The sequence below is a fragment of the Callithrix jacchus genome, chromosome 2 (genome assembly GCF_049354715.1).
Source record: "Callithrix jacchus isolate 240 chromosome 2, calJac240_pri, whole genome shotgun sequence".
Classification (NCBI taxonomy): Eukaryota; Metazoa; Chordata; class Mammalia; order Primates; family Cebidae; genus Callithrix; species Callithrix jacchus.
This window is the reverse complement of record NC_133503.1, coordinates 3539476-3567258: the sequence shown is the minus strand read 5'-3', so window position 1 is coordinate 3567258 and position 27783 is coordinate 3539476. Positions and strand designations below refer to the sequence as shown.

General features: G+C 40.1%; 1 protein-coding gene and 1 pseudogene across 19 annotated transcripts in view; one reads left to right on the top strand and one right to left on the bottom strand.

Annotated features, from left to right (window-relative positions):
* Positions 1-27783, bottom strand: part of RABGEF1 (RAB guanine nucleotide exchange factor 1) — a 71500-nt gene that overhangs the window by 15773 nt on the left and 27944 nt on the right. For 3 of the 19 annotated variants that reach the window (XM_078353937.1, XM_078353933.1, XM_078353913.1), the window contains 3 exons: positions 26902-27090; positions 23299-23465; positions 14149-14318 (listed from right to left, as the gene is read on the bottom strand). In XM_078353937.1, coding sequence (XP_078210063.1) covers positions 14149-14318; positions 23299-23465; positions 26902-27080 — 516 coding nt within the window. In that variant the 5' untranslated portion in view covers positions 27081-27090. The remainder of the gene's footprint in view (positions 1-14148; positions 14319-23298; positions 23466-26901; positions 27091-27783) is intronic. The other 16 variants (XM_078353953.1, XM_078353950.1, XM_078353918.1 and 13 more) reach the window with 8 other exon arrangements.
* Positions 8461-8558, top strand: LOC118151997 (small nucleolar RNA U13; annotated as a pseudogene).

Sequence of the window (27783 nt, the reverse complement as noted above, 5' to 3'; positions counted from 1 at the left end):
CGCCATTGCACTCCAGCCTGGGTAACAAGAGCGAAACTCCATCTCAAAAAAAAAAAAAAAGAAGTTTCCAAAAGCCACTCCTTGTACCCATAGTAAGCCTATAAGTACTCACTGATTATATTAACCCTGCAGGGAAGTAAAACCTATCCACTATTATTATTTACAATATCCACTGTGGCAGGGCTTTTCCTTAGTTCAGCTAAAGTTGGGGTCCTGCTGGGCGCAGTGGATCATGACTGTAATCCCAGCACTTTGGGAGGCCTAGGAGGGTGGATCACAAGGTCAGGAGTTCAAGACCAGCCTGGCCAAGATGGTGAAATCCTGTCTCTACTAAAACTACAAAAATTAGCCAGGAGTAGTGGTGGGCGTCTGTAATCTCAGCTACTTGGGAGGCTGAGGCAGGAGAATTGCTTGAACCTGGGCAGTAGAGGTTGCAGTGCACCGAGATCATACCACTGCAGTACAACCTGGGCCACAGAATGAGAAAAAAAAAAAAAAATAGATGGGGCCTCTCATGGCCTCAAAAATTTAGGCTCGCAAGACAGTTTGATTGGTAAGACGGTTTTATTGGACAAAAAGAAAGAAAACAGAAACACTTATAAGTCCAGAGTCCCTGCTAGAGTGCTTCCCACTAGCAGCTAGAATCTCTGGTTCCACACAGAAAGAATAAAGGTCACACTCCTCCTTGCTACAAATGGGTGAACTTTCTGAAGCTCTACCCTAGTGGGCAGGCTGGTTGTAGTTTTTCTGGGGACCACTTTCCACGTGGCTGTCTCACCATGAGCATCTCATTTTTTTTGCTGTATCTACATATTCTTACATAGATTGAATGCCTATTTTGATAATTTACGTATTTTATGGACATTTCTCATTAATCTACTGAATCATTTTTGGTACATTCCAAACATTAACTGACATCTGATTATATTAACTGACTTATTCGACTACCCTATACTACTGTGCATTTGGGTTGCTTCCCCTCATTCACTATTGTGCACTGCAGCTATAAATAATTTTGTAAAGACTATATCCTTTTGGGTTACTTTTCTGTGCGACATTTCCAAAAGTGGCATTAACCGCTTAATAAGAATAAACAACTGTATAGCTCTAGGTACCTGTTGCTAGTCACACTCCTCAGAAGCTCAGTGTACACTGCCATTAACCACACATATGTGCTTATTTCCCTATGGCCCTGACAACCTTGGGCTTGATAATTTGTATTTGGTTTTACTGATTCTATAGGTTTAATATATGTATTTATTCCTCACTTTCTGCCAAAGAATATTTAAAGTCTATGTAAAAGATAAATGCAGTTCAGCACAACAGACTAGAAAAGAAAAAGAATAACAAGTAACTGTAATCCCAGTGCTCTGGGAGGCAGAGGTGAGAGGATCGATTGAGCGTAGGAGTTCAAGACCAGCCTCGGCAACATAGTGAGACCTCATCTCTAGTAAATATATAGAGATATATATTAGAAAATAAAAAAAAAAATTAACAATAATAAGTAAAACAAAAAAATTAAACATGGAAAGAGACCAAAAGTAGAGTCACAGATGACAAGACAGAAATGTTTTCCTAGAAGATGTCTAAATGAGTCAGGAGTCAGGGCATACATCTATCTCTAAACTTTTCAGCAATCAACACTAAGATGAAAACAGTTATATAATTCAGGGTTCAAAAGATGAAAGCACACTCATTCTTGAGGTGAAATTCTGACACTAACATCGGAAATTTCTCCCAAGGGTTCTCCTAAGGATGTCACAGCAGAAGTCCATGAGTGAGGCTGAGAACAAACCCAAGGATTGGCTGCCACAGACCTCATCTACGCAGGCCAACGACGTCACACACCAAGGGTGTGGAAGCGTGCAGCAGTCTAACAGGCTGGCTGCACTCTGAAAGGATGGCAGGAAACGTGGGGTCAAGGGCAATCACCTCGTTTCCTCAGTTAAAATGGTCAAGTACTCATGGCACTTTGTGATCACCTTGACTGAAGCCCTCGCTACTTGTCAACTGGTTACCCACATATGTGCCATTTGGATGAATTAAAATTGATCCCTCATCTATAAAAGCCTAGGTACTATCTTTAGTAAAGTTCATCTATTTCACTATATTAAACTCTGACTTATATTCAGGACTTCCCACTTTTGCCTTCACTTTGCCTGAGTTTTATTTTTTATTGCACAGATTTTTAAAAAGTTAATACTATTAATCCTTTTACCTGGTCGTTAAAAACAATTCTTTCGGCAAGGCGCAGTGGCTCACGCCTGTAATCCCAGCACTTTGGGAGGCCAAGGCGGGTGGATCACCTGACGTCAGGAGTTCGACACCAGCCTGGCCAACATGGTGAAACTCTCTCTCTACTAATAACACAAAAATTAGCCGGACATGGTAGTGCACACCTGTAGTCCCAGCTACTCAGGAGGCTAAGGCAGAAGAATCACTTGACCCCAGGAGGAAGAGGTTGCAGTGAGCCGATATCACACCATTGCATTCCGGTCTGTGCAACAAGAGAGAGACAGACTCTGCCTTAAAAAAAAAAGTTTTTTTTTTTGGTTTTTTAGTTTTTTTCTGTTTTTATTTTTTTCAAAAGTATATAAAGACAACATCTCCCTGTGTTGTCCAGGCTGGTCTCACACTCCTGGGCTCAAGTGATCCTCCTGCCTTGACCTCCCAAAGTGCTAAGATTACAGGTGTGAGTCAACCTGCTTAGGCAAAACAGTTTTTTAATAGTTCAATTTTAGCTCCTCTCCACACCTGAAATAGTATCCTAATCTACTTCCCCCCTCGCCCCCCACCCCGAGATGCAATCTCTCTCTCTCACCCAGGCTGGAGTACAGTGGTGTGATCTCACTGCAACCTCTGCCTCCTGGGTTGAAGCAATCCTCCGGCCTCAGCCTCCCGAGTAGCTAGGATTACAGGCACCTACCACTACGTCTAGCTAATTTTTGTATTTTTAGTGCAGATGGAGTTTCACCATGTTGGCGAGGCTGGTCTTGAACTCCTGGCCTCAAGTGATCCAGCTGCCTTGGCCTCCCAAAGTGCTGGGATTATAGGCATGAACCACCATACGCAGCCCATATCCTAATCTACTTTCTTTCCAATATTTTCATGTTTAGTTCTTTGATGTGGCTGGAATGTAAGGTACATGGTATGAGAAACACAAAATTAAAATTAACTCTATACATTTGTCATCATCACTGAAAGTTAGTAAAGCATGACCTCGTTCCCCCTCGTCTTCTCAGTTGTCAAATAATTTGCTTCTGAGAAACTATATCTATTTCTGAAATCTCTGGTTTATTTCACTGTTGAATATTTTCATTTTTTACCCAGATCTCATCTAAGTGTTATGACTTTCATTTCAGAACATATTTAAAAGTCTGCTGGATTTAGAAGCCTCCCCGCTTCACAAATTCCTGCTTCTTACCCCCTCACAAAAAAATTATATGGTATTTCGTTTCCTTGTTTTTCTAGAATAAATAATATAACACTGTAATCTAAATGATATTTTAAGTGTTTATACTGACTTGCAAAGTTTTTTTTTTTTTTGAGACAGCCTTGCGATGTCACCCAGGCTGCAGTGCAGTGGCACAATCTTGACTCACTGAAACCTCCACCTCCCAGGTTCAAGCGATTCTCTAGCTTCAGCCTCCTGAGTAGCTGGGACTACAGGAGTGCGCCACCACCCCTGGCAAATTTTTGTATTTTTAGTAGACATGAGGTTTCGCCATGTTGGCCAGGCTGGTCTCAAATGCCTAACCTCAAGTGATCCGCCCGCCTCCCAAGGTGCTGAGATCACAGGTGTGACCCACCATGACCGGTCACCATCAAACTGTCTTTTAATTCTTTGAATGAACTTCTAATTTGCTACGTTAAATTATCAATCTTTAACATTCTTTATTGCTGTCATCTTTAAAAATTACTATTTTAAAAAAATATGCTAGGCTGTTTAATTTTTTTATCACTCGTATGTACACTGTAAGTAAATTTTGTGGACTTATCTTGCCATGTCGCTGTATTTGTATTTCTATTACTGTTCCGTTTTCCCTTGGATTTTCTTGATAAGATTATCTTTTTCCTAAAAATTACATTTGTATTCTTTTTAAAAGCAATCATTACATGATTCGTAGAACTCAAGCCACTGTACTAATTACATAAAAAGGTGGGAAGACTAAATGCAATCATTATAATATTCTGTAACTACAAAAAAGAAGGACAAAGTACTGTGGAGCATACTGTAAGTCTCACTTTTTTTTTGAGACAGAATCTCGCTCTGTCGCCCAGGCTGGAGTGCAGTGGCACAATCTCGGCTCACCGCAATCTCTGCCTCCGGGTTCAAATGATTTTCCTGACTCAGCCGCCTGAGTAGCTGGGATTGTAAGTGTGTGCCACTACGCCCAGCTAATTTTTGTATTTTTAGTAGAAATGGAGTTTTGCCATGTTGCTCAGGCTGGTCTCGAACTCCTAACCTTGTGATCCACCTGCCTCAGCCTCTCAAAGTGCTGGGATTACAGGCATGAGCCACTGTGCCCGACCAAGTCTCACTTTTTCTACTGGAGCTGTCCCCTTCTCTAGATAGGTATGGTGGTAGCAGCAGTAACTGTGCTTATTCCATACTAAAGCCTGTTGTGAAATGGTGGTGACCAGATCTTTCCAGTGATGCTCGTGAGAAAAGCTGTCCCCTTCCTGCTCTGTGGTGTGAACCCAAGTAGATCCTGAACTACTCTATGAGAAAAGTCCTGATGCTACCCACCCCACCCCCAACTGTTGACCGTGAAAAAGCAGGCAGGATGGGCCTCAATCTGAGCATGCTCCGTAGGTGAAATGCATGGCTTTTCATTACCACCATCTGACACCTCTATTTCCAGTTCTCGAAGGAGACTTCTATCTAGCCCTCATCTATAAATTGATGAAATACATTTCCATTATAAATTCTCTAAGTTTTATCTCTGTTACTAAGTTAGATCACCAGACAAATATATCCATGGACTACACTTTAGGTCTGCTGGAGACATTTTTTCAGAGAACTAGTTTTAGTTTTAAGCCTAGACTTTTTACCATTTTAGACAAGGGTCTTGCTGTGTTGCCCAGGCTAGAGTGCAGGGGTGCCATTCTTGGCTCACTGCAACCTCTGCTTCCCAGGTTCAAGTTCCTCAGCCTCTCTTGTGGCTGGGATTACCGGTACCTGCCACCACACGGAGCTAATATTTGTATTCTTAGTAGAGACAGGGCTTCACCGTGTTGGTAAGGCTGCTCTCAAACTCCTGGCCTCAAGTGATCCACCTGCCTTGGCGTCCCAAAGTGCTGGGATAACAGGTGTGAGCCACCATTAAAAAAAAACAGCCAAGAGGAGTTTTTTTTTTTCTTTTTTTCACTATTAAACCCTTAAGTCTAACTTTAATATGGAGGACAACATTTTAACTGATATTTGACTTTTTCTTTATAGTGCTATAATTTAACTTGTTATTTATTATTTCTTTTAGAAATGGCATTTAACTACATTGCCCAGGATGGAGTGTAGTAGCTATTCACAGATGTAACTATAGCTCACTGCAGCCTTACATTCCTAGGCTCAAGTAATCCTCCTGCCTCAGCCTCCTCCTGGGTAGCTAGGACTACAGGTACACACGGTGGTGCCCAAATCTATGCTTTTAGTTCATGTATCTTCTGCAAATCTTATCCATTTAAAGTTCTTAGGCAGTTTACACACGGCTTTACACCTTTCAATTGCACCAAATTTCAGCACTTAACTTAGAACAAACTATACTCATTCTTGTGATTATTATTAAAGGTTTGAGCTTTCCTAACCCAAAATTCAAAACCTGAAATGCTTAAAAATCCCAAATTCTTGAATGTCAACATGATACCACAGGTGGGAAATTCCACACCTGGTTTCATGTGAGGGGCTGTAGTCAAAAAGCAGCCAGAACTGTTTCAGGTACAAAGCTGCTTAAAATGTGGTTTAACATGACCTCCAGGCTATGTATGCAGTAAGGGATATAAAAACACAAATGAATTCTGTATTTAGACGTGGCCTGGTCCCAAATTATCTTACGTATGTGTAGATATTCTAACACCTGAGAAAACCTAAAATCTGAGACACTTGTGGTCCCAAGGCTTTCGGATAAGGGATATTCAATCTGCACCGCTTGCTTGCAACTGGAAACCCTCTGCGCTCCTTTTAGAGACCTGAGGGGCCTGTCTTACCGGTGTCAGGGGATCATGTTCTCCTCCCCCAGTTCCGCACAACCCGTGTAACTTTACATTACAGTTCAGAAGACTCCTGTTCTATCTCTACTGCAGTTTACGCTCTAGTACAGTATGTAAAGAAACTTGCCACTCTGTCTCTCATCCTGCTTTTCATTCTTGTAGGACTTACCACTATGTTACAGATCTGCTTATTGTGCATTTCCCCCACTAAAATGTTAGCTCCACAATATCCTCATGCCTAGAACAGAGCCAGGCATATGGTTAATGCTCAGTATGGGTTGAACGACTAAATGTGGCCTTTTATTACCATTCCTCCCTTTATAATATGCTAAAAAGACAATCCTCCATAGATCTCTTTCTACCTATCTGTGAGCAGAGGCAATGACTGCCTTGTTTTGCAAGGATATCTGTATAGCAAATAGCTTTGGGAGACAGAGAGAGTACCTCCTTCAAGAAAAAACGGTAGACTGCTTACTCTCTAGTATAATATGGATCCCTAAGTCCAAACTTCCTCTCGTCTAATGCAACTCACTGCATGCACAGGCTTTCCCTGGTCTTCTCTGCATCATCCCATAGGAAGAGACACTCAGGGGATAAGCACAAATGCAAATGCTCTGGCTACTGCTACTGCTGTAAGGAACCGGCCTTTGTCTCTGACCCAGGAGACTTGTGTCTTTTGCTGGTATACTGTGGCAGGTGAATTTGTTAGCCTGCAAATACGGTACCTCTCAGACCCCTCACAGTATTTGACAAAGGAGCAAAGTGAGAGCAGGTTTGTGTTGGTAAGTTCTTTTAGGTTCTACAAAACTCCAAAAAGTTTGTCATAGTTTTCCAAGAAAAAAAAGACAGTAGTGAAAGTAAACCCTATCCTCAAATATTCTCTAATCATTGTATGGAATCATCTTTTCTATATCATCGGAGAAAAACTGTCATTTTACTTTTCTAAAATAATTTTTTTCTTTGTGATGAAAACACTGACAAGTGGATATCTTTCTTTGAATATTATGCTGAGAGGCACTCTGTGTACTTTCTTAACAGCCTGGCTGACATCTTTGTTTCCATCTCCAGTTTTGAAAACTTTTGACTATTTTCCTTAACTCTGTTTTCTGTGCATTTCATCAAGAACTCCCATCATTAGAATTTGAATAGCTATGATCTACTTTCTGGATTCATTAACTTTTGTCTGTACTGCTGTTAACTGTTTAATCTACAGGTTTTAGCTTTGATGTCCGTATTTTTATGTATTACGAACTGTGCTGTCTTCAGTAATTTTTTAAAGGAAAAGAAACATATTAGGGTTTGAATCCTCTTTAAAAACGAAACATTGACATTTAAAGTGTGCCAAGCATGCAGTCTTCATATTCTGAGAAAGTCCACGTCACCAGGGAATATATCTTGAGGTCATTAGTAACTAGTAAAACACAGATTTAAACATTTCCACATTTAGATGAAGAAAACAGGGCAAAAGTAACTGACTTTGTCAAATTCATTTACTGGCAAAATGAAGGTAGTGGGAACTGTTATGGTACGTATGCTCATTTTGCAACTCAAAAAAGGAAAAGCCAGAAACCCATCATTTTTAGCAGCTAGACAGTGTCTAAGGAACTCACGTCTTCTTCAAAAGGTCACCATAAAATTGTTTTTAGCGTTAAGAATGTTTCTTTCCTGAATGACAAGTGCAGTGGGCCGAGTAACCCAGTTACCTCCACGCTACAGCCTGCACAGAGACACAAAGGGCAGACAGCAGCGTCCAGACTGCCAAAGAGCAGAACTCCCAAGGACATTCTGTTCCTTTAAAATACTCTGATGTCACTAGGGTCTGAGCAGATGCAGCGTTATTCATGAAACTCTAGAGGACCCGCAGTGTCCTGGTGGCCTTCTTTACTAAGTGTGTGGAGTTATTACCCACGTGGTACTAAAAATCAGGGAACACATTCCTGAATAGGAGTTCATTAATGTAACTGTGAGATAAGCTCACTTTTCTGTTTACCTACTGGTTACTTCAGCTTTCCAACAGGCTTGGGAAGGTCAAAGTATTCACAGATGAGAAAAGATGAACTAGCTTTTCATGAATTATGACAAGTAACTTAAATAGAAAAAAGTCTTGTAAGAGGCAGCTAAGCCTCCTTCACCACTACAACATGGGCGGATCTCAGGGGCTGCCCACGCAGCTTGAACCTCACTTTAGTAACTCGAACCACTGTGCTCAGCCCTTTCCCCTAAACGAGCATGTGGAACATGACCTCACGCTAGGTGTTTCTGTGGTTCATAAGTGTGACTGCTGGGTTTTCACGTGTGGGGTAAGCCTCCCTCAAGCCTTGTTACGACACTGGCATATTGCCTGTCGGATGTGAAGAAAGAGGAAAAAAAGACGTCATGCTCGTAAGGGTGGAACTTGGCTCTGACAGGGTTCAGCTTGGCAGTGCTTCCTGAATACTTCCTGAATCTGGACTTCACTTACTGTGAGAGTCTCACAGAGTTTCTTCAGGTGAGGGTTATTGTCTTTAATTTCTTCTTTTGAAACACACTGTGTTGCCTTCTTCAAAACCTCAGCAACCTCTAACAAGTCCTTGTAGAAGCCCTGAATGCTATACATTTTTACCTCCTCCACCAATTTTTGGCTGCTGTGCTGCGAGCTCTCAGTTTCTTCCAATGCTTTTTTATCTTATTCCCCAGCCTCCTTCGGCTCTTTTCTAACTTGACTTCTTCCATGAATATCTTGTCTGTAGAGGGAGTATCTGTCCTCCATTTGGTTTGGATCCACATCCTCTTCCAAGTGCTGCCAACTGTTCTTTTGTTTTGCAGCTGCGTGCAGAACTGAGAAGGCCTGAAGACAATGCCAACACCGGGAGACTGCGTGGCACCAGCATCACACACGGAGCTATCATGGCTGCCTTGAGATGATGTTTTAAGTTTCCCCTCGCCTATCACTATATGCTTCCGTGACGCATTTTTAAATATTTTTATTCATTCATGTCCTTCAACATAATTATCAAACACATCTTTTATCTACTTTTGTTCCTTATGACTTATAGATTCTGACAGCTTGGAACTCTTCCCACTGCCTCACTTCTCATCCTCACTGCTTCTAATTTTAAAGCTGGGCCCTGGTTACCCCTATTGAAGTTCTCACAATAATTAAAGCCTATTTGCTGGTTAAAATTTCTTTGTTTTGATACATACTTCTGCTCTTTTGAAAGTAATTACATAGCAGGGCAAACTACTCCTTGCACAAATACATAGTTTAGAACAGTGGAGTCATTTTAAGGGATAGGAGGGCACTTATCTTTCTACTTATTCTGGGAAAGATCATGAGAATGAAGATATAGCCATGTCTTAAAAACTATATTATTTTTTCTCCTCATTTAGGTACAAAGTTTTAAGTCCATATACTATAATCAGTCTCAGAATTTTACAGGACTGGCTAGAAAAAGAACAATGAAAGAAACAAAAGGTATTATGTTGTATTTAACTGCTTCCTTAGAAAAAAGAGCTTATCAGAATGACTATTAAGAAATCTTTTAGAAACTGAATTGATTGCCATGAATGGAGTATTAAGGGATTAACAAAAATAAAAATAACTAAATTGAGAAACCAAAAGAAATGAGTTTACTAAAAAGCATTAATGCGGCCAGGCATGGTGGTTCATTCTTGTAATCCCAGCACTTTGGGAGGCTGAGGTGGGTGGATCATGAGGTCAGGCGTTCGAGACCAGCCTGACTAACATGGCGAAACCCCATCTCTACTAAGAATGCGAAAAAATTAGCCAGGCATAATGGCATGTGCCTATAATCCCAGCTACTTGGGAGGCTGAGGCAAGGGAACTGCTTGAACCAGGGAGGTGGAGGTTGCAGTGAGCAGGTATCATGCCACTGCACTCCAGCCTAGGTGATGGAATGAGACTGTCTCAAAAAAAAGAAAAAAAGCATTAATGCAATATCCAGCAAAATAAAGGGTCAGTATTTTGAAAAAGTAAAGCCTGCCCCCTTTAACAGTAGAACAAGCTACACTTTCATAATAGGAAAAAATGTATCTGAGGGATTATTAACACTTTGCAAGGGCAGGATTTAAATAGTTTGAGCAGCAAGAGTTTTCCCATAAGTTTTATTTACTTTTATTTAATTATAGTCCAAAGATGTGCTGTGAAAATGTTTTCATATAAATAATTCACTGTAAAAAGTTATTTAAAAAGCCACAGTCCTCATTCAGTTGGGTAATACGGTTTTCTAGTCATGATGGAAAAGGTTAACATTTAATTGGGTCTACATAATGTTTTAAAATTGCCCTCGCCACATAAAGCTCTGTCTAGAAGACAAAGAGTTGTATGTTCTTCATTTCATGAGTGACCATATATATCCCTGAATCATGATCACTCTCAGACCTGCAAGAAGCTTGGTTCTTAAGGTGAGGTTCTTAAATTCAAGTTAGGCCAGGCCTGGTGGCTCAATCCTGTAATCCCAGCACTTTGGGACGCCGATGGGCGGATCACATGAGGCTAGGAGTTCATGACCAGCCTGACCAACACAGCCAAACCCCATCTCTACTAAACATACAAAAAATTAGCTGGGCATGGTGGTACACACTTGTAATCCCAGCTATTTGGGAGGCTGAGGCATAAGAACTGCTTGAACCCAGGAGGCAGAGGTTGCAGTGAGCCAAGATGGTGCCACTGAACTACAGCCTGGGCAACAGAGCAAGACTCTATCTCAAAAAAAAAAAAAAAAATCAGGTAGGGCATGGTAGCTCACTCCTGTAATCCCAGAACTTTGGGAGGCTGAGGCGGGCGGATCACTTGAGGTCAGGACTTCAAGACCAGCCTGACCAACATAGTGAAATCCCATTTCCACTTAAAAAAAACCAAAATGCAGAAATTGGCTGGGCATGTGGGCACATGCGTGTAATCCCAGCTACTCGGGAGGCAGAGGCAGGAGTACCACGTGGCCCTAGAGGGTGGAAGTTGCAGTGAGCTGAGATCACGCCACTGCAGCACTCAAGCCTGGGACACAGAGCAAGACTCTAATCTCAAAAAAAAAAAAATTCAAGTGATGTTGTACAGATTAAGATTTTAAAATTAAGCTTTATTAATTTGTCTCAACAATTTAAATTCTTGCTATGATGATTAGAACAGAAAAGTAGCTGATGACAATTGTATGTTCAACATAAAAGGATTTTGTCTTAATGACATAGCTACCTGTCTTATTTGCAATAGAAACATCTTGTTTTAAAGAGCGTATAGAAGTACTATAAGAATATACATGCTTTAATATTAAGTAGCTAGTAAAAACAGTAAGAAAGAAAAAAGAGCAAAATAGACAAGCTTAAGAAAAGCGCTCACAAACAATACTATTTGCTGAATAGCACTGGGTGCGGTGGCTCACACCTGTAATCCCAGCTCTTTGGGAGGCCAAGTTCGGAGGATCACTTGAATTCAGGAGTTCAAGTCCAGCCTGGGCAACAAAGGGAGACCCCATTGCTACAAAAAATAAAAAACTCAGCCAGACATGGTGGTATGCACCTATAGTCCCAGCTACCCAGGAGACTAAGGTAGGAGGATCACTTGAGTCTGGGAGTTCAAGGCTGCAGTGAGCAGTGACTGTGCCATTGTGCTCCAGTCTAGAAGACACAGCCACACCCAGCTTCAAAAAAAGAAATGAAGGAAAGGAAAGAAAGAAAGAAATGGATTGTATAGTAAAGTATTAACCTGCAATACTGCAGTGGGTATGAAAATTAAGTAGGTGTTGAAATTTAAATTCTAAAAACAAAAAACATCTAAGTGTAGATAAAGTGTTTCTTGATAAAGATAAAATGTCTTAAAAATTTAATGCAGTTTGGAAAAGATTTAATTTTCTAGACTTGACATTACGCTGCAAAGGCTGCTCACCACAGGCATATACTAGAATTGAGAAAACAGAAATGATGCTGGGAAAATGTGGGCAAGAGTGGATCACTCTTCCGGATCTCAGAAATTTTAGGAAGAGTAATACTGGTGGGATGCAGTAGGAACAATCCTCTGCTTACGGCAATGCCGACTAGACAGTTTTTAAACAGGTAAGAATGAATTTTCATATTGCATAGGCCCTTAGGATACGATCTAGAAAGTTTAGTTGGTGGGAATCACAGTCATTTAAAGTTTTTGAGCAGTTTTGATTAACTGAGTACAAAGGCTATTTTATACTAATCTGTTCTTCACAACTTCAGAGGAACTTCCCCAAGACATTTACATGATTAGTGATGTGAAGCTAGTTAGGTTAGTTCAGGTGTAAAGACTGTTTATTTATTTGAAAGGACAGTAAGTTGCAGCCAAAGGTCAAAAGGGCTTCTCTAGGGACATTCGGTTTAAAAAACACCTTTTTCATATCAGATATGTGCAGACGTCATGTAGACACTAAGACACATGCGCAGGATTTGGCCACCTAGCCATGAAACACGTAGTGTAGAAATGGAAAATAGGTGGCTTAGTGGCTCTTAACACAGGAGAAATCTGAGGCCATATCCAGGTCTCTGAATAAACTAGTGATGTCTTACAAATAGGCATGGTGATATTTGTACCCGTTATTACCTCTTTAGTATACTCATTTAGAAGTCTACTTAATTATTACAGAACAAGAACACATCACACTTCTGAGCAAAAGAAAACATCAAATCTGAGTTGAACAATTTTCTAAAACATATTATTAATCAGCATATATGCTATATATACTAGAGTATACATATGCTAACTTAGTATAGATATCCTATGAACATTTCATGTGTGGTCAAGAAAAAAATACGAAGCCTCAATTTTTAGATCTCATTAAAATGAAAGGTGTGTCACATGAACTCTGAGTTTTTCCATAATAAGGATATCATGGATCCTAATTTAAAAAAAAAAAAAAAATCAATGACAGCCCACTTGTTTTAACTCTAAACATTTTACTCTAGAGAGAAAAAATACCTAAAGAGAGCTACTTATTTACACAGTCTAATCATACTTCAGAAAGGTGAGAAAGCAACTTTTCTCCTTTACAAACTGAATTCAGTGTTTAAAAATTATTTCAACACAAGTCCACTGCTTACTATTATATAGTTCAGTGTTTAAAAATTATTTTGACACAGTCCACTGTGATTTCTGACCATAGCTAGAATATAACTAAAGTTAAACACCCTGCTGCTTTTCTAATTTCCTTTTTCTTTTTAACACTTCCTTACTTCACAGAAGGAAATTTTAGAGCTAATTCTGAGCTTAATGGTTACAGAATGTTACAACAGAATTAATCCCTATTTACAAAATGCATTCCTTTACAGGCAGTCTTACGAATTACTGCCACTGAAATTATGGGTGAGAAATTAAGGGTAAAAGAAACAGGTGTGGAAGTCGTAAGTTCTACCTGACACTGGCAAAATCTAGCCGTGTAACCTTGGACAAGTCACTTATCCTCTTTGGCTCTCAACTTCCTCATGTATAAAATAAAGGGACTGAAACTTGATAGTTTACAGTAAAGTTCCTTTCAATGTCTAAACTCTAACTTTCCTTTCTCTAACCGAATGAGAAAAATTCAAAATCAAAATACAAAAAACAAAACAGAATGCAACAACAACAACCGTTGAAATTATTGCCACTGGCTAATAATTGCTGCACAGGGTTAAAGGTCTACTATGGCAGTTTATACTATTTACAAGGTCACAAGTTAGGAAGGCCTGCTACTAAAGCACATAATTCAAGTGGCTGCAAGGTCAGAATTTCCACACAAAGCTGATCCAAATGCCACTGAGTTGCAGGGGAAAAGTACTAGCCTGAAAGTTGGGTTTTTGCTTGGTTCAGAGGCTTTTCTTAGGTAAGTAATTTAACATCTCTCGGTCTTGATTTTCTCAGGTGTAAAATGAAAAGGTTGCACTATGTTATCTCTAAGACCTTTCCTAAAACCAAAACTTTATGTTTCTAAGTGGTTATTCTCAACCTACCCTTTTGTAATGCATTCCTTCCAAAAACAGCTTGGTCTGTTTATAGATTTCTTGGCCTGTCTTGTGGAAGGTCTTGAGAAATTCTATGAACTCCTTAGACACTCTATCCGTTTCAATGCTGGTTTGCCGGTTTATGGAAGGACTGGGAGCTTTTGCTTCCTGAATTTCTGCTGGGAAAATTAAACATAGTAAGTTTCATTACATAAAAGATCCATGCATGGAATTAGTTTACGTATGTAACTTAAGTTTATTTAAATTACATTTAATCAAAGTTAAACTTGAATTTAAATCATTTTATGTTTGAATGGTTGGACAACCTTCCTTCAAGTAAACTAAATCTGTTTTCTAAGTAAAATCTAGCATGAGTACACAAAACTACATACCCTAAAAGATACTCCTACTGAAATGAATGTTGTTCTATTATTATTTCTTTGCCAAGATACATGATGCTTTGTGATCTATATATTCAATCATGAACACTGAAATGGCACCACTGTTTTGAGCAACCTTCACAAAGACTGCTTGAGTTTATAAAACTAGTCAACAAATAGAATAACAATCAACAGAAGCACTGAAATGTTAGAAGACTTATAAATGTTAGACAACCTTTCCAAATCCCATTTTACTTGACAAAAAGGCAAAGGTTAATGTGCTTTTGTGGAGACTCACAATTATTTACCCACCGTTTAGCTGGGGATCAAAGTGAAAGAACGCACCCAGAGCACTAACAGCATGATGAACACAACACAGCATCAATGAAGATGAAAGAGAAACACATAGTACACTATCTGATCAGCTGGACACACAATTCTTTCCCCTCTTCAAATAAATACACTCAAAGGAAAATTGGACATTTACAGAAGAGAGATAAGGATGTTGTAAGAGGCAGTTAAGCGCTTTCAAAGTATGAACTACCACTTGGTCTCTGATCACATTCTAAGCCTTCTGATTTTGAACTATACTCTTTAATGTTTATAAGGAATTTAAGTTCCCCATATCCCAATAATTTCCTAAAAAGAAATATACTTTTTTTAAAAAGTATGCTTTATTTTATTTTTGAGACGAAGTCTTGCTCTTTCGCCCAGGCTGGAGTGGCATGATCTCGGCTCACTGAAACCTCCACCTCCCAGGTTTAAGCACTTCTCCTGCCTCAGTCAAGTAGCTGCGATTACAGGCATGAGCCACCACACCCAGCAAATTTTTGTATTTTTAGTAGAGATGGGGTTTTATCATGCTGGTCAGACTGGTCTTGAACTCCTGACCTCGGGTGATCCGCCCACCTCCACCTCTTAAAGTGCTGGAACTACAGGCACAAGCCACTGCACCCATCCCAACATTTGTATTTCCCCCAAATTTTCTACTGATGAAATCTTACATGTACAAAATGAAATATGTATATTTTAGCATTACTTGTAATAGCAAAACACTAGAAATAACTGGCCACCACTGAGGAACTAATTAAATTATCCTTTAATCCATAAAATAAAATACCATAGAGTTTTAAAACTACAAAGTATCCTTCTTATGTACTAATATGGAAAGAGCTCACAAATGTACTGGAAGAAAACAAGTAAATTAGCAACATAGTGACATGCTGTCTCTACAAAAAGTAAAAACATTAGCCAGGCATGGTGGTGTGTGCCTACAGTGCCAGCTATTTTGGGGGGGTCTGAGGCAGGAGGATCACTTGAGCCCAGGAGTCTGACACTGCAGTGAGCTACGATCACCCCACTGCACTCCAGCCTAGGCGACAGAGTGAGAACTTGTCTCTTAAATAAATAAAGAAGGTGTGTACACTGTGCTGTGTTTTATGTTAAATGGGGGGTAGTGGTATAAGGATATATGTTTTTATAAATCAGTATAAAGGCACAGAAGGATATACAGGAAACTAGTAACAGAAGACTGAAAATGGGGGAAGGATAGCAGTGGTGCTTAGGAACTAGATGGGTGAGAGACAAAGTGGAAAAGAGACTTCTGACCATATCTTTTATGTTTTAGCCATTTGGACATACTACCTATTTTTTTTTTTAAGACATAAATAAATCAGGTACAATCTAATTCAAAACCACAAAGTCAACATCTTTTCTAGAATATTTTTTTATCTAAATGGAAAACCAAAGATTGTGCTGACATCTGTATAATTAGGAAAAATTTCTTCATTATTTGGAATTGAATCCTTCTCTGTCTGATAATTCCACTTCTAGTAATGATGGGATCAGGTTTACCCCACTATCTTAACAACTGAAAGATCAGACAAATATATAAACTAAAGGTTTTCAGACACTGGACAACAGGCAAACAATAGACTAACTCTTGAAAGAAGGGAATGAAATCCAGTCTGTCCCAGAGTCCCGGCTCATTGCTGGGAGAGTTTTAAAGTTTGAGTGGCACAGGGAGTGGCCACTCAAACAGAGCCTAGCTGACTTGCTGAATTGAGGAAACAGCATTTGGAGTTCAGGGAGGCCAATATGACTAGAATTTGCATGGCAAAGTATCATGCAAATGCTACAGAGGGGAGAGGGCTGCGCAGAAGAAGCTCCAGGTATCTGCAGAGGGTTCCCTTGAGTGTGGCTGAGTATGGCACACGCATATGAGGAAATTACCCAAGATGAGAGAAAGAATCGCCAAGTAACATGTAGAACAATGACGCAAAGGGTGAGAGGAAGAACTATAAGAATTCTGTTTAAGATTCTTATACGTAAAGTGGTTAATACTATTAATTTACATATTTTTCTTTTTTCTTTAAAGTGGTATAATACTATTTGAAGGTAAGTTAAAGATGTATTCTGTATCTCCAGAGGGAAAGCATAAGAAAAAAAAAAAAGACGTATTCTGTAAACTCCAGAACAACCAGTAACAAAAACAAAATGAAACAGAACAAAGAGCTATAGCTAACAAGCTGAGAGTGGAGACAAAGGTGTGGTCATAAAGTAGGCAAGAAAAGAAGTTAAAAGGAACTAAGACACGATGGGATAAACATAAAGAGCGAGATGGCAGGGGTAAACCTTCCCTTATCAAAAACCACATCAAATATAAGTGGTATAAACAGTTTGACTAAATGTCAGAGACTACCAGATTAGATTAAAAAACAAAAACCCACTTTATGCTGTCTGTAAGAAATTAACTAAATATAAAGATACAAACATGTTAAAAACTAATGAAAGGAAAAGGATACTCTGAAACAATGAAAAAAAGCTTAAGTTGTTAAATCAATGTTAAGACAAAGTAAACTTAAGAACCATGGACCATATTACCAAGAACAAAGAGGTGTATCTCATAATAAAAAAGGGGTTAATTCCTCAAGAAGATACAGCAATACTAAATATGTTTATACTAATCATACAGCTTCAAAACACATAAAACAAAATTTGATAGAACTGAAAGGAGAAATAAATTCACAATGATATTTGGAGATTACAATATTCCTCACTTAGTAATTGACAGAGAGGTGATTTTTAAAAAGTCAGTAAAGACAGAATACTTGAACAGTGCTATCAACCAACTTGCCCTACCTGACACTGATAAAACACTCAACCCAATAAAAACATAATACATGTTCCATCTGACAAAATAATAATATGTTAGTAACTTACATATAGATAATGCCTATTCAACACTAAGTACTTTTACAATGCTACTTTGTATAATCCTCACAAGTCTATCAGGCAGTACACATGATATTTACAAATGAGGAAGCTCAGGCTTGAATATGTTAAGTAACTTGAATAATGTTGCTGTCATTTACATAGCAAAGACTGGAATTTGAACCCAGGTCTATGCGCTTAAATCCAAAGCCTGAGCTGTTGACTATGCTACAACTACCTCAGTAAGTCAAACAGGATTGAAGACTCTTCAGAAGAACGCCAATTCCTCTGACTTGGGAGGTCTGTAGGACAATCAAGGACAGGAAAACCCTACTCATTTCCTTTATTGCTTTGCTTACGACATGCTTCCCTCACACACATACTTTTCCAAAGAGACACTTCTGCTTTAAAAAAAAAAAATCCCCTTTAAAAATGTAAATGAGGATGAATTCAATTAACTAGTTATGAACATACAAGTTACTAAAATCAACACTTGGTTGTTTTTCTCTAAGATTCCTAAAAATCAACCCCTACTAAGAGGCTACAAGTTCGGCTTAGAGAGTGGAAAGTGAGACACAATTCAGGAGTTTGGTATGCAGGGAGGAGGTGAGTTACGTTTCAACAGTCAATAGGGAATCAGTGTGTAAGATGAAAGAAGTGAAGAGGGAGGAAATATGGAAAAGAACAACTTCACCCACATTACAGTTTATAGTTTTGGCTAGGTAGGGCTCAAATGGCAAGTGCTTGGTCTTCAACTTAAAGTCACCTTGTAGTTTGGTATTTTTGAATCAGAGTCTCACCCTGTCACTCAGACTGTAGTGTGGTGACATGATCACAGCTCACTGCAGCCTCAACTTCCCAGGTTCAAATGATCCTCCACCTCAGCCTCCTGGGTAGCTGACCCTACAGGCACTAGACTGGCTAATTTTTTAGTTTTTGTTTTTTAAGAGATGGGGGTCTCACTATATTGCCCAGGCTGGTCTTCAACTCCTGAGATCAAAAAACCTTCCTGGTCTTGGCCTCCAAAGTTCTGGGATTACAAGCATGAGCCATTGCACCTGAATGTACCTTATGTTTGTAATACAGAAACAATGCTAATATTTCAGTTATAGCAAGCAGACCATGATTAGCAAGACTTCCATTCCCCAACCTCTCTCTCTCGTTTTTTTTTTTTTTTTGAGATGGAGTTTCACTCTTATTGCCCAGGCTGGAGTGCAGCGGCACGATCTCGACTCACTGCAACCTCCGTCTCCCAGGTTCAAGCAATTCTTCTGAAACAGCCTCCAAGTAGCTGGGATTACAAGTGTGTACCTCCACACCAGACTAATTTTGCATTTTTAGTAGAGACAGAGTTTCGTCATGTTGGCCAGGCTAGTCTCCAACTCCCGACCTCAGGTGATAACGCCTGCCTCATCCTCCCAAAATCCTGGGATTACAAGTGTGAGCCACTGCACCCAGCCTTATTGTCCTTATTTTGACACTCAAATTATCCCAGACCTGGCCAGTGGAAACCCCTCTAAGCTGGCTTCTGGATCCTCTGACATGTCCCCAAAATACAGAAGGGGCCCTTTTTTCCCTGCTCCAGTCCCAGAATTAGTCATTTCTCCAAGAAACCCTGGTTCACTTTAATGAATACTATTTAGAATCTAAGGTATGGGTGGTATTGGTATTTAACACTAAAAAAGAAAAAAGCGTCTTTGTAGGATCACTGTCTTCAGATCTGTTTGTGAAAGAGGTACACAAGGTTCTACCTGGGATGAAAAGATTAGAGGAGTTCTAAAGAAAAGGGCATTTTGGAATGTATGAGCAAGTACCTCAGCTTGGCCAGCCGCTACACCTCTATACAGCTCACCCTCCCTTACGGTGGAGACTAAAACACTTCACCTGAGTCTTTACTGTCAAGATATTCCATTCACTTTCTCTGAAGGGGTATACAACTCTAACAGAATGTGAACACATTCTTCAAATTCCTTAGAAAGTTATTTGTATTTTGTCTGCTACCAAGCTGCTACGTTTGGCATAAAAGCTTTCCTTTACGCTGCTAATAGAAACAAGTAAAATACCAAGAGCATCACATACTAAAGAAGATAAAGAATACAGAATATAAAAGTCTGTTTCTAGTCTAGACCCAATACATTAAAACTGCACTTAGGCTAACCTTATCCACACACAATGGCCAAAAAAATTATCAGTGTGAAATGCGAAATTTACCTGACTAACTTATATTAGGTGATCTGTGAAACAAAGATACAATGGAATATTCTTTTCTAACATGCATTTATGAAATAGTTTAAGGTGTCTATCCCCAAAAGCTTTCTACAGACAAAAAACAACTAAAGAACAAAAAAATCTAAAGTACAAATCTATCACTCAAAAAGACAGGGGATGGAGGGAAAAGAACAAAGGTAAAAACCATTTTGCATACATATTTTTAAATGAAAAGTCACTTGGATTGTTTCTTTTTTTAACTAATTAATTATTTTAGAGATGGTATCTCACTCTGCTCTGCTGTCCAGGCTGGAGTGCAGTGGCACAACCATAGCTCACCGCAGTCACTAACTCCCAGGTTCATGTAATCCTCCTACCTTAGTCTTTCAAGTAGCTGGGATTATATGTAGGTACAAGCCACTGCACCTGGCTCCAGAATTGTTTCTTTCTAAAGTATAGACTCTGCACTAAATTGTAAATCTTCTTTCCATAGTATAATGTACACTGTACAGAGGCTTTTAGGACACAGGTTTTTAAAACCCAGGAGAGTCAGAGAATATAATAGACAATTATGTACTTAAGTAACAGAAACTTAATTCCATATATATACTTAATATTACATATATTAAATCAGCTGAGTTCCTGAAGTATACACATTTGATAAAGGGATGTAATAGAAAAACACTGAACCAGGAGTTAGGAAACCTGAGTTATTATTATACACAAACCCATTGTACGACCTTGGGCAAATTAGTTAACTTTTATGGACTTTCATGTTGTCATCTGGAAAACAGGATATTAGAGCTGATAATTTTATCATTTTTTTTTACTATTTCATCTGCTATAAATACTTATAATTTCACTACATATCATCATAAATTCACATGGTTAATGAAACTTTCCCAAAGCAGGAAACAGACTTTAAGCTAAATAGGAATGAATGATCTTCATAATAAATGCCCTTGAGCTCCTGCAAGATTATTCTATCAGAAGAGTAACTTGCATTTTAAAATAGCTAACACTTACTGGAAATGTACCGTGTGCGTCCGGCACTGTGCTAAGCTCTTTACATACATCAAGTCATTTAATCCTCATCACATGTCTCTGATAGGTATTACTGTCCCTCGGTGTGGACAGGACTCAGAGAGGGTCACACAGCTGGCAAATGACAAAGCTAGGACTCAAACCAGGAGTGACTGACTCTAAAGTCACCTTACCAACCACCCAGCTATTCCACTTCCTAATAAATAAATCATGAGCCCAACACATTCTTATTTAATCTCTGGCAAGTACTAATTTTTTTCTGCTTTTTAGTAGAGACAAATTGGTACAATTGTCAGTCAACCAAGAAACAACTTCAAATCTGTCATATGAAAGGTAATCAATTGACTACCTTTAAGTAATTAATCTTTTTTTTTGCAATTCTTTACTTTTTTTTTTGATATGGAGTTTTGCTCTTGTTCCCCAGGCTGGAGTGCAATGGCGCGATCTCGGCTCACCTCAACCTCTGCCTCCTGGGTTCAGGCAATTCTCCTGCCTCAGCCTCCTGAGTAGCTGGGATTACAGGCACGTGCCACCATGCCCAGCTAAGTTTTTGTATTTTTTTTTTTTTGAGACTGAGTCTCGCCCGTTACCCAGGCTGGAGTGCAATGGCGCGATCCTGGCTCACCACAACCTCCGCCTCCTGGGTTCAGGCAATTCTCCTGCCTCAGCCTCCTGAGTAGCTGGGATTACAGGCACGTGCCACCATGCCCAGCTAAGTTTTTGTATTTCTTTTTTTAGTAGAGATGGGGCTTCACCATGTTGACCAGGATGGTCTCAATCTCTTGACCTGGTGATCTACCCTCCTCGGCCTCCCAAAGTGCTGGGATTACAGGCGTGAGCCACCACGCCCAGCCCACTTTTTTCTTTTTTTTTAAAGACAGGGGTTCACCATGTTGGCCAGGCTGGTCTTGAACTCCCAACCTCAGGTGATATGCCCACCTTGGTTTCCAAAGTGCCTGGATTACAGGCGTGAGCCACCACGCCTGGCCAGAGTAATTAATTTTTTTTCTTTTCTCTCTCTTTTTTTTTTTTTTTTGAGACAGGGTCTTGCTGTCACCAGGCTGGAGTGCAATGGCATGATTTTGGCTCACGCAACCTCCGCCTCCTGGGTTCAAGTCATTCTCCTGCCTCAGCCTCCTGAGTAGCTGAAACTACAGGCGCATGCCACTGTGCCCAAATAATTCTTGTATTTTTTGTAGAGACGAGGTTTCACCATGTTGCCCAGGCTGATCTCAAACTTCTGAGCTCAGGTGATCCACCCGTCTTGGCCTCTCAAAGTGCTGAGATTATAGGCGTGAGCCACCACATCAGGTCTGCTATCCATTTCTTAAAGAGAAGTGTGTTTTTGGTTATAAGCAATATTTCCTTTTAATAAAACAAACGAAACAGCAAAAGTCATAAAACCTAGAAGGCCGGCAAGGATCCTGAGGGGTAACACTGTTATGATTCATTCCCCTGCCTTCAGTGGAGACCTCATCACAATTACCCCAGGGTAGGAACTGGGGAACAAGAGAGAGGCTCCCAGAGAACAGGTCTTCTGACAGCATCAGTCTCCCTGACCATTTCACATTGACTACATAACTCTGAGTACCAACATAAATTTTCAGAGACTGAGGCCTTACAACAGACTCTTCTGCTTCATGCTGGGCCACTTCAACTGGCTTGTCTGCTCACACTGGTAGAAAAACTGTAACTTAAGTGACAATCCTCTTGCTGGTTATATGGCATTTTAAGAAGCAGGGTGAATATGATCATCTACACAAAACTCCATGCACTAGAAAATAGCTACTATGGGTTACTTTTGTTCCCCTAAGAGCCCAACATGGGCCTTTTCCTGTATGTTCTCAATATACTTCCTCAAGATACAAGTTGTCTCTCAAATAAGCTCTTAGACAAAAAAAAATCTCTCTCTCAGATGGCTTTTAAGCCTAGAAATCACCATTTCTGACAAGCTATGTACAGTGAGGGTATTATACAACAGAACAAACCAGGATCCAATAAAAGGGCACACAAAACAAAACAGCCAAAGGGATAGTCATTTGGATGGGGATGAATTTCATAAACAAAACTGCCTATTTCAATTCTTTTTATTCCTCCTATGGAGTAAACAAATTTCTCTAAAACACAGTTTCTTTCGATCAAAGAGAGAATTGGTTTCATATATTGTCTGACCCTCAAACCCAATTTCCATCTCAAATCTGAGCTGATGTTCTCAGAAAGTTGACAGAAATTACAAAGCTGAGTCTACGACCATAGTGCATCTACTCTGTGCCTCACTCAGGAAGACAAGAAAAAACGAGCATCACAGCATTACCCTTCTTTGATCCGGCCCTGGAAGACGCACTGAAGAATTTCTTCACTGTGGTAACCTTGCGGGTCTTCTCATTGGTTTTCTTTTCTTCAAACTTGGAGAATGTGAGGGATTGGGCCCCTTGACTGCTCTGACTGCTGGCAAAGGCCTCTTCCTCCTCCCGTTGGAGTCTGCAATTCAAGGGAGAATTAGAATGATCTAGATACTCTCCAAGGTTTCTCTGTATCTGAAGGTTATTACTCTTAATTCAGGAGGATCTAAAGATTTCAAAACTGGAAACCAAATATACCAAATCAGTCTGAAGTCTCAGACAGCTTCTGGATGGGATGGACTGCCCTTCACGCACTACAGATTTCAAATGAGACCTTCTCATGCTCATTGGACAACTACTGTAGGGTTACATGGAAGAAATCAAGTCCAGTCCTTCTCCCTAACAAGCTCAAGGTGTGAACAGAGGAAAAGGTAAGTAAACAACTGCTACATAACAGGACAGCTGCCACAGCAGAGGGTAAAAACTGAGTGCTATGAGAACACAGGGAAGAACTCAATCTGCTGGAAGAGTCTGACAAGGCTTTACAACAGTGATCGGGCAGGGTCTTACAGTATGAATAGGATCCTTTTTTTTTCTGGAGACAGAGTGTCACTCCATCACCCAGGCTACAGTGCAATGGCATGATCTCAGCTCCCTGCAAACTCTGCCTCCCAAGTTCAAGCAATTCCCATGCTTCAGCACCCCAAGTCACTGGGACTGCAGTGGCAACTAATAAGGATGAATAGGATTCTAAACGAAAGGACATTCCAGGAAGAAGGAACTACAAATGTGCAAGCCTGCGGTTTGCTCACAACGAGCTGAATGTACCAGAGCACTGGGGGTGTAATGAACTGCGATACTGGATATACAGGAAGCCACAGAGGGAAAGGAATCTTGATTGCTAAGCCCACTCTTCCGGATTTCATCATGTGGTGGGGAAGCAAGAAAGACTGTAAATCCAAGAAGTTCTCACTGTCAGATCTGTGCTTTAGAAAGATAATGTGGGTAGCTATGTGAACAACTTGAAAGGTAGAGAAATTAGAGTCAGGGACAAGAAGTAAGAGTATACTACAAAGGTTTAAGTAAAAGAAAATAAGTACCTGGAAAATAGGAGTAGAAAAGGTAAAATTCAAAAGACTTTTCTGAGTTGGAACAAACACTTCTTGGTCAAGTTGTAGGTGGCAAGGGAGGCGAAAGAGAAATCCAGAATGAAACCAAGGTTTTGTAGCTAACTTGGTAAACAGTGATGCCATTAATTGACTCAGGAGAAGGCTTAGGAGAAAAATGTTCAGAATGAGGAGAATAAAAAATAAAAGCAATAAATTTAGCTTTGGATTAGCTAGCTGTATATGAACCATCTTTAATAATTCCCACACACAGGCCAGGTGTGGTGGTTCACACGTGTAATCCCAGCACTTTGGGAGGCCAAGGCGTCCAGATCAATTGAGCTCAGGAGTTTGAGACCAGCCTGGGCAATACGGTGAAACCCTGTCGCTACGTGAAATACAAAAATTAGCCGGAAGTGATGACATGCTCCTGTAGTCCTAGCTACTTGGGAGGCTGAAGCAGGAGGATCACTTGAGCTCAGGAAGCAGAGGTTGCAGTGAGTCGAGACTGCATCACTGCACTCCAGCCTGGGTGGCAGAGCAAGACCCAGTCTCAAAAACAAACTAACAAAACTTGGCTGGGCGCGGTGGCTCACACCTGTAATCCCAGCACTTTGCGAGGCTGAGGTGGGTGAATCACGAGGTCAGGAGATCTAGACTATCCTGGCCATGGTGAGACCCCTGTCTCTACTAAAATACAAAAAATTAGCCAAGTGTGGTGGTGCGCATCTGTAGTGCCAGCTACTCAGGAGGCAGAGGCAGGGGAATCGCTTGAACCCAGGAGACAGACGTTGCAGTGAGCCGAGATCGTGCCACTGCACTCCAGCCTGGCAACCGAGCAAGACTCCATCTCAAAAAAATAAACATAAAAATAAAAACCCTCCAGCACAATCTATAAGACACTGGTTCTGCAAGTGTGATCCCCGGACAGCAGCCGCCGCATCACCAGGCAACTTATGAAAAGTGCAATTTCTCTAGTCTTACTCCCAAGCGACTAAAATCAGAGACTCTAAGGGTGAGGTCCAGCAATCACTGCTTTTACAAGCTTTCCAAATGATTCAGCAGGGTCACAATTAAAAGCAGTAAGAAACAGAAACAAAAATCACACGTGCAGGTGTTAAGTCTGAGGGTGGAAGAGAGAGACATCTTTCTCTGGGACAGACGAGAAGTTACTATAAAAATATTAGTACATTTTTATGTGGAGAGGGAAGGAAGCTGAGGGAGTTCATGCCTAGTGGCCCCTACTCTGTTTCTCAAACGGAATCTGCTACTGACAGTATCAGGCATGCAGTGGAAAGCCTGAGGAGATCATTCATGTTCTGGGCTAAAATTTTCTCTTTTTGACCACAGTCCCTGAAAGCAATATGTAATTTCTAATTCTCTGAGTTCGCCACAGATGCCAGCAAAGTAGTCACTCAATAAATATTGGCTGACTGGATGGAAAAAAAAAAAAACTACCAAGAAGAGTTGGCAGAGTTCCATTTGACTTTCTTCTGTTGAAGCAGTTTTAGAATTTCTAGAATGCTCTGGCAAAGAATTAACATTATTCATGGCATTTTATTAGTGTCTATGCTCACTAGCCAACTCATCATTTAACTTTTTTTTTTTTTTTTTTGAGACAAGAGTCTCACTCTGTCACCCAGGCTGAGTGCAGGGGCACGATCTCGGCTCACTGCAACCTCCGATTCCTGGGTTCGAGCAATTATCCTGCCTCAGCCTCCCAAGTAGTTGGAATTACAAGCACGCACCACCAAACCTGGCTAATTTTTTAAATACTTTTAGTAGAGATGGGATTTCACCATGTTGGTCAGGCTGGTCTCGAACTTCTGACCTCAGGTGATCCTCCCACCTCAGCCTCCCAAAGTGCTAGGATTACAGGTGTGAGCCACTGCGCCTGGCCCATTGTTTAATTTTTAACATCACTGCATTTCCAGATAATACAAACTGCCTTTGACTAACCTCATTTTAAAGGAAAAGATAAATTTCTATAATGCGAGGACTATGTGATGTGTACAAGTCGACAGATTTCTACTACTGTACTTTGTCACTGAGCTAGATGCCATGCTGAATATATTATATTAAAAGAATGAGGGAAATAATGCTTGATGAGTGCCATTTGCAAGCCCTGCACTGGGTACATCACATTTATTAGCTCATTTAATCTTCACCACGAAATATGCCTATTCCCATTCTTCCACTCCAAGGAACTTATTGTCTAAATTTGAGAACTAAGACAAATACAACCCAAAGAAGATAATCAGAAGTTAAGACAAACACAATGAAGAAGCTACGGAAAGCTGTTCATTAAATGTTGACTAAAAAGAAGAGGGGGAAAAAATCCTTTTCTTTAATATTAAACTGATTTGCTGATAGCTCAAAGCAGAAGAGAAAAATGTATCTGAATGGTGACAGGACTATGTCACCATCTAAATGGTCACTGTTCCACCTCCTCTAGTTAAGTTCTTTTACCGCTCCGCCAGCTCCCAGTCCTCCTGAATCTGCTTCTGCCTGGCTTTGTGGTACTCTTCCCTCCAGCACTTGGAGCAGAAACCCTGCCAGGCAGGGTTGCCGTAGTAACCACATCCTTTCTTGCACAGGAGCTCTGACTGATCCACATGAATTCCTCGGCGTTCAGACTTAAGGCTCATCTTCTTCCTGCTAACCAATAAACAAACAAGAAAGTGATGTTGAAAATTAATTATCATTCTACTAACTCAAATCTGAGCAATTATGAACAAAAAGTGAATGATTCCATTATTTTCAAGCTGTAAGAGAGGGAAGGAGGGAATGAAGGCGGGATGGAGGGAAAGGGGAGAAAAAAGAAAAGTTAAATATAATAAATTACTGACACAGACATATTAAAGAAAGACTTATTCTCTGCCCAAAATACAAAGAACCCATTAAAAAAGGGCTAACATTGGATTAAAGACCTGAATGTAAAGGCAGGAAACTAGAAAACCCCTAGAGGAAACTTAGGGGAAAGCTTCCTGACACTGGACTTTGCAGTGACTTCCTGGATGCAATACCAAAAGCACAGGCAACAAAAGCAAAACCAAACAAATACATCACATCAAACTTTAAAATGTCTGCACAACACAAGAGTCAGCTGACAGAGGAAAAGGAACAACACAGAATGGGAGGACACATCTGCAAACCACATATCTAATAAGGGGCTAATATCCAGAATACAAAGGAATTCCCACAACTCAATAACAACAACAACCCCAAATAATCTGACTAACTCATGGGAAAACGACATCAATAATCAATTTTCCAAAGAAAACATGAACAGTCAACAAATGTGAAAAAATGCTCAACATCACTAATCATCAGGGAAATGCAAATAAAAAC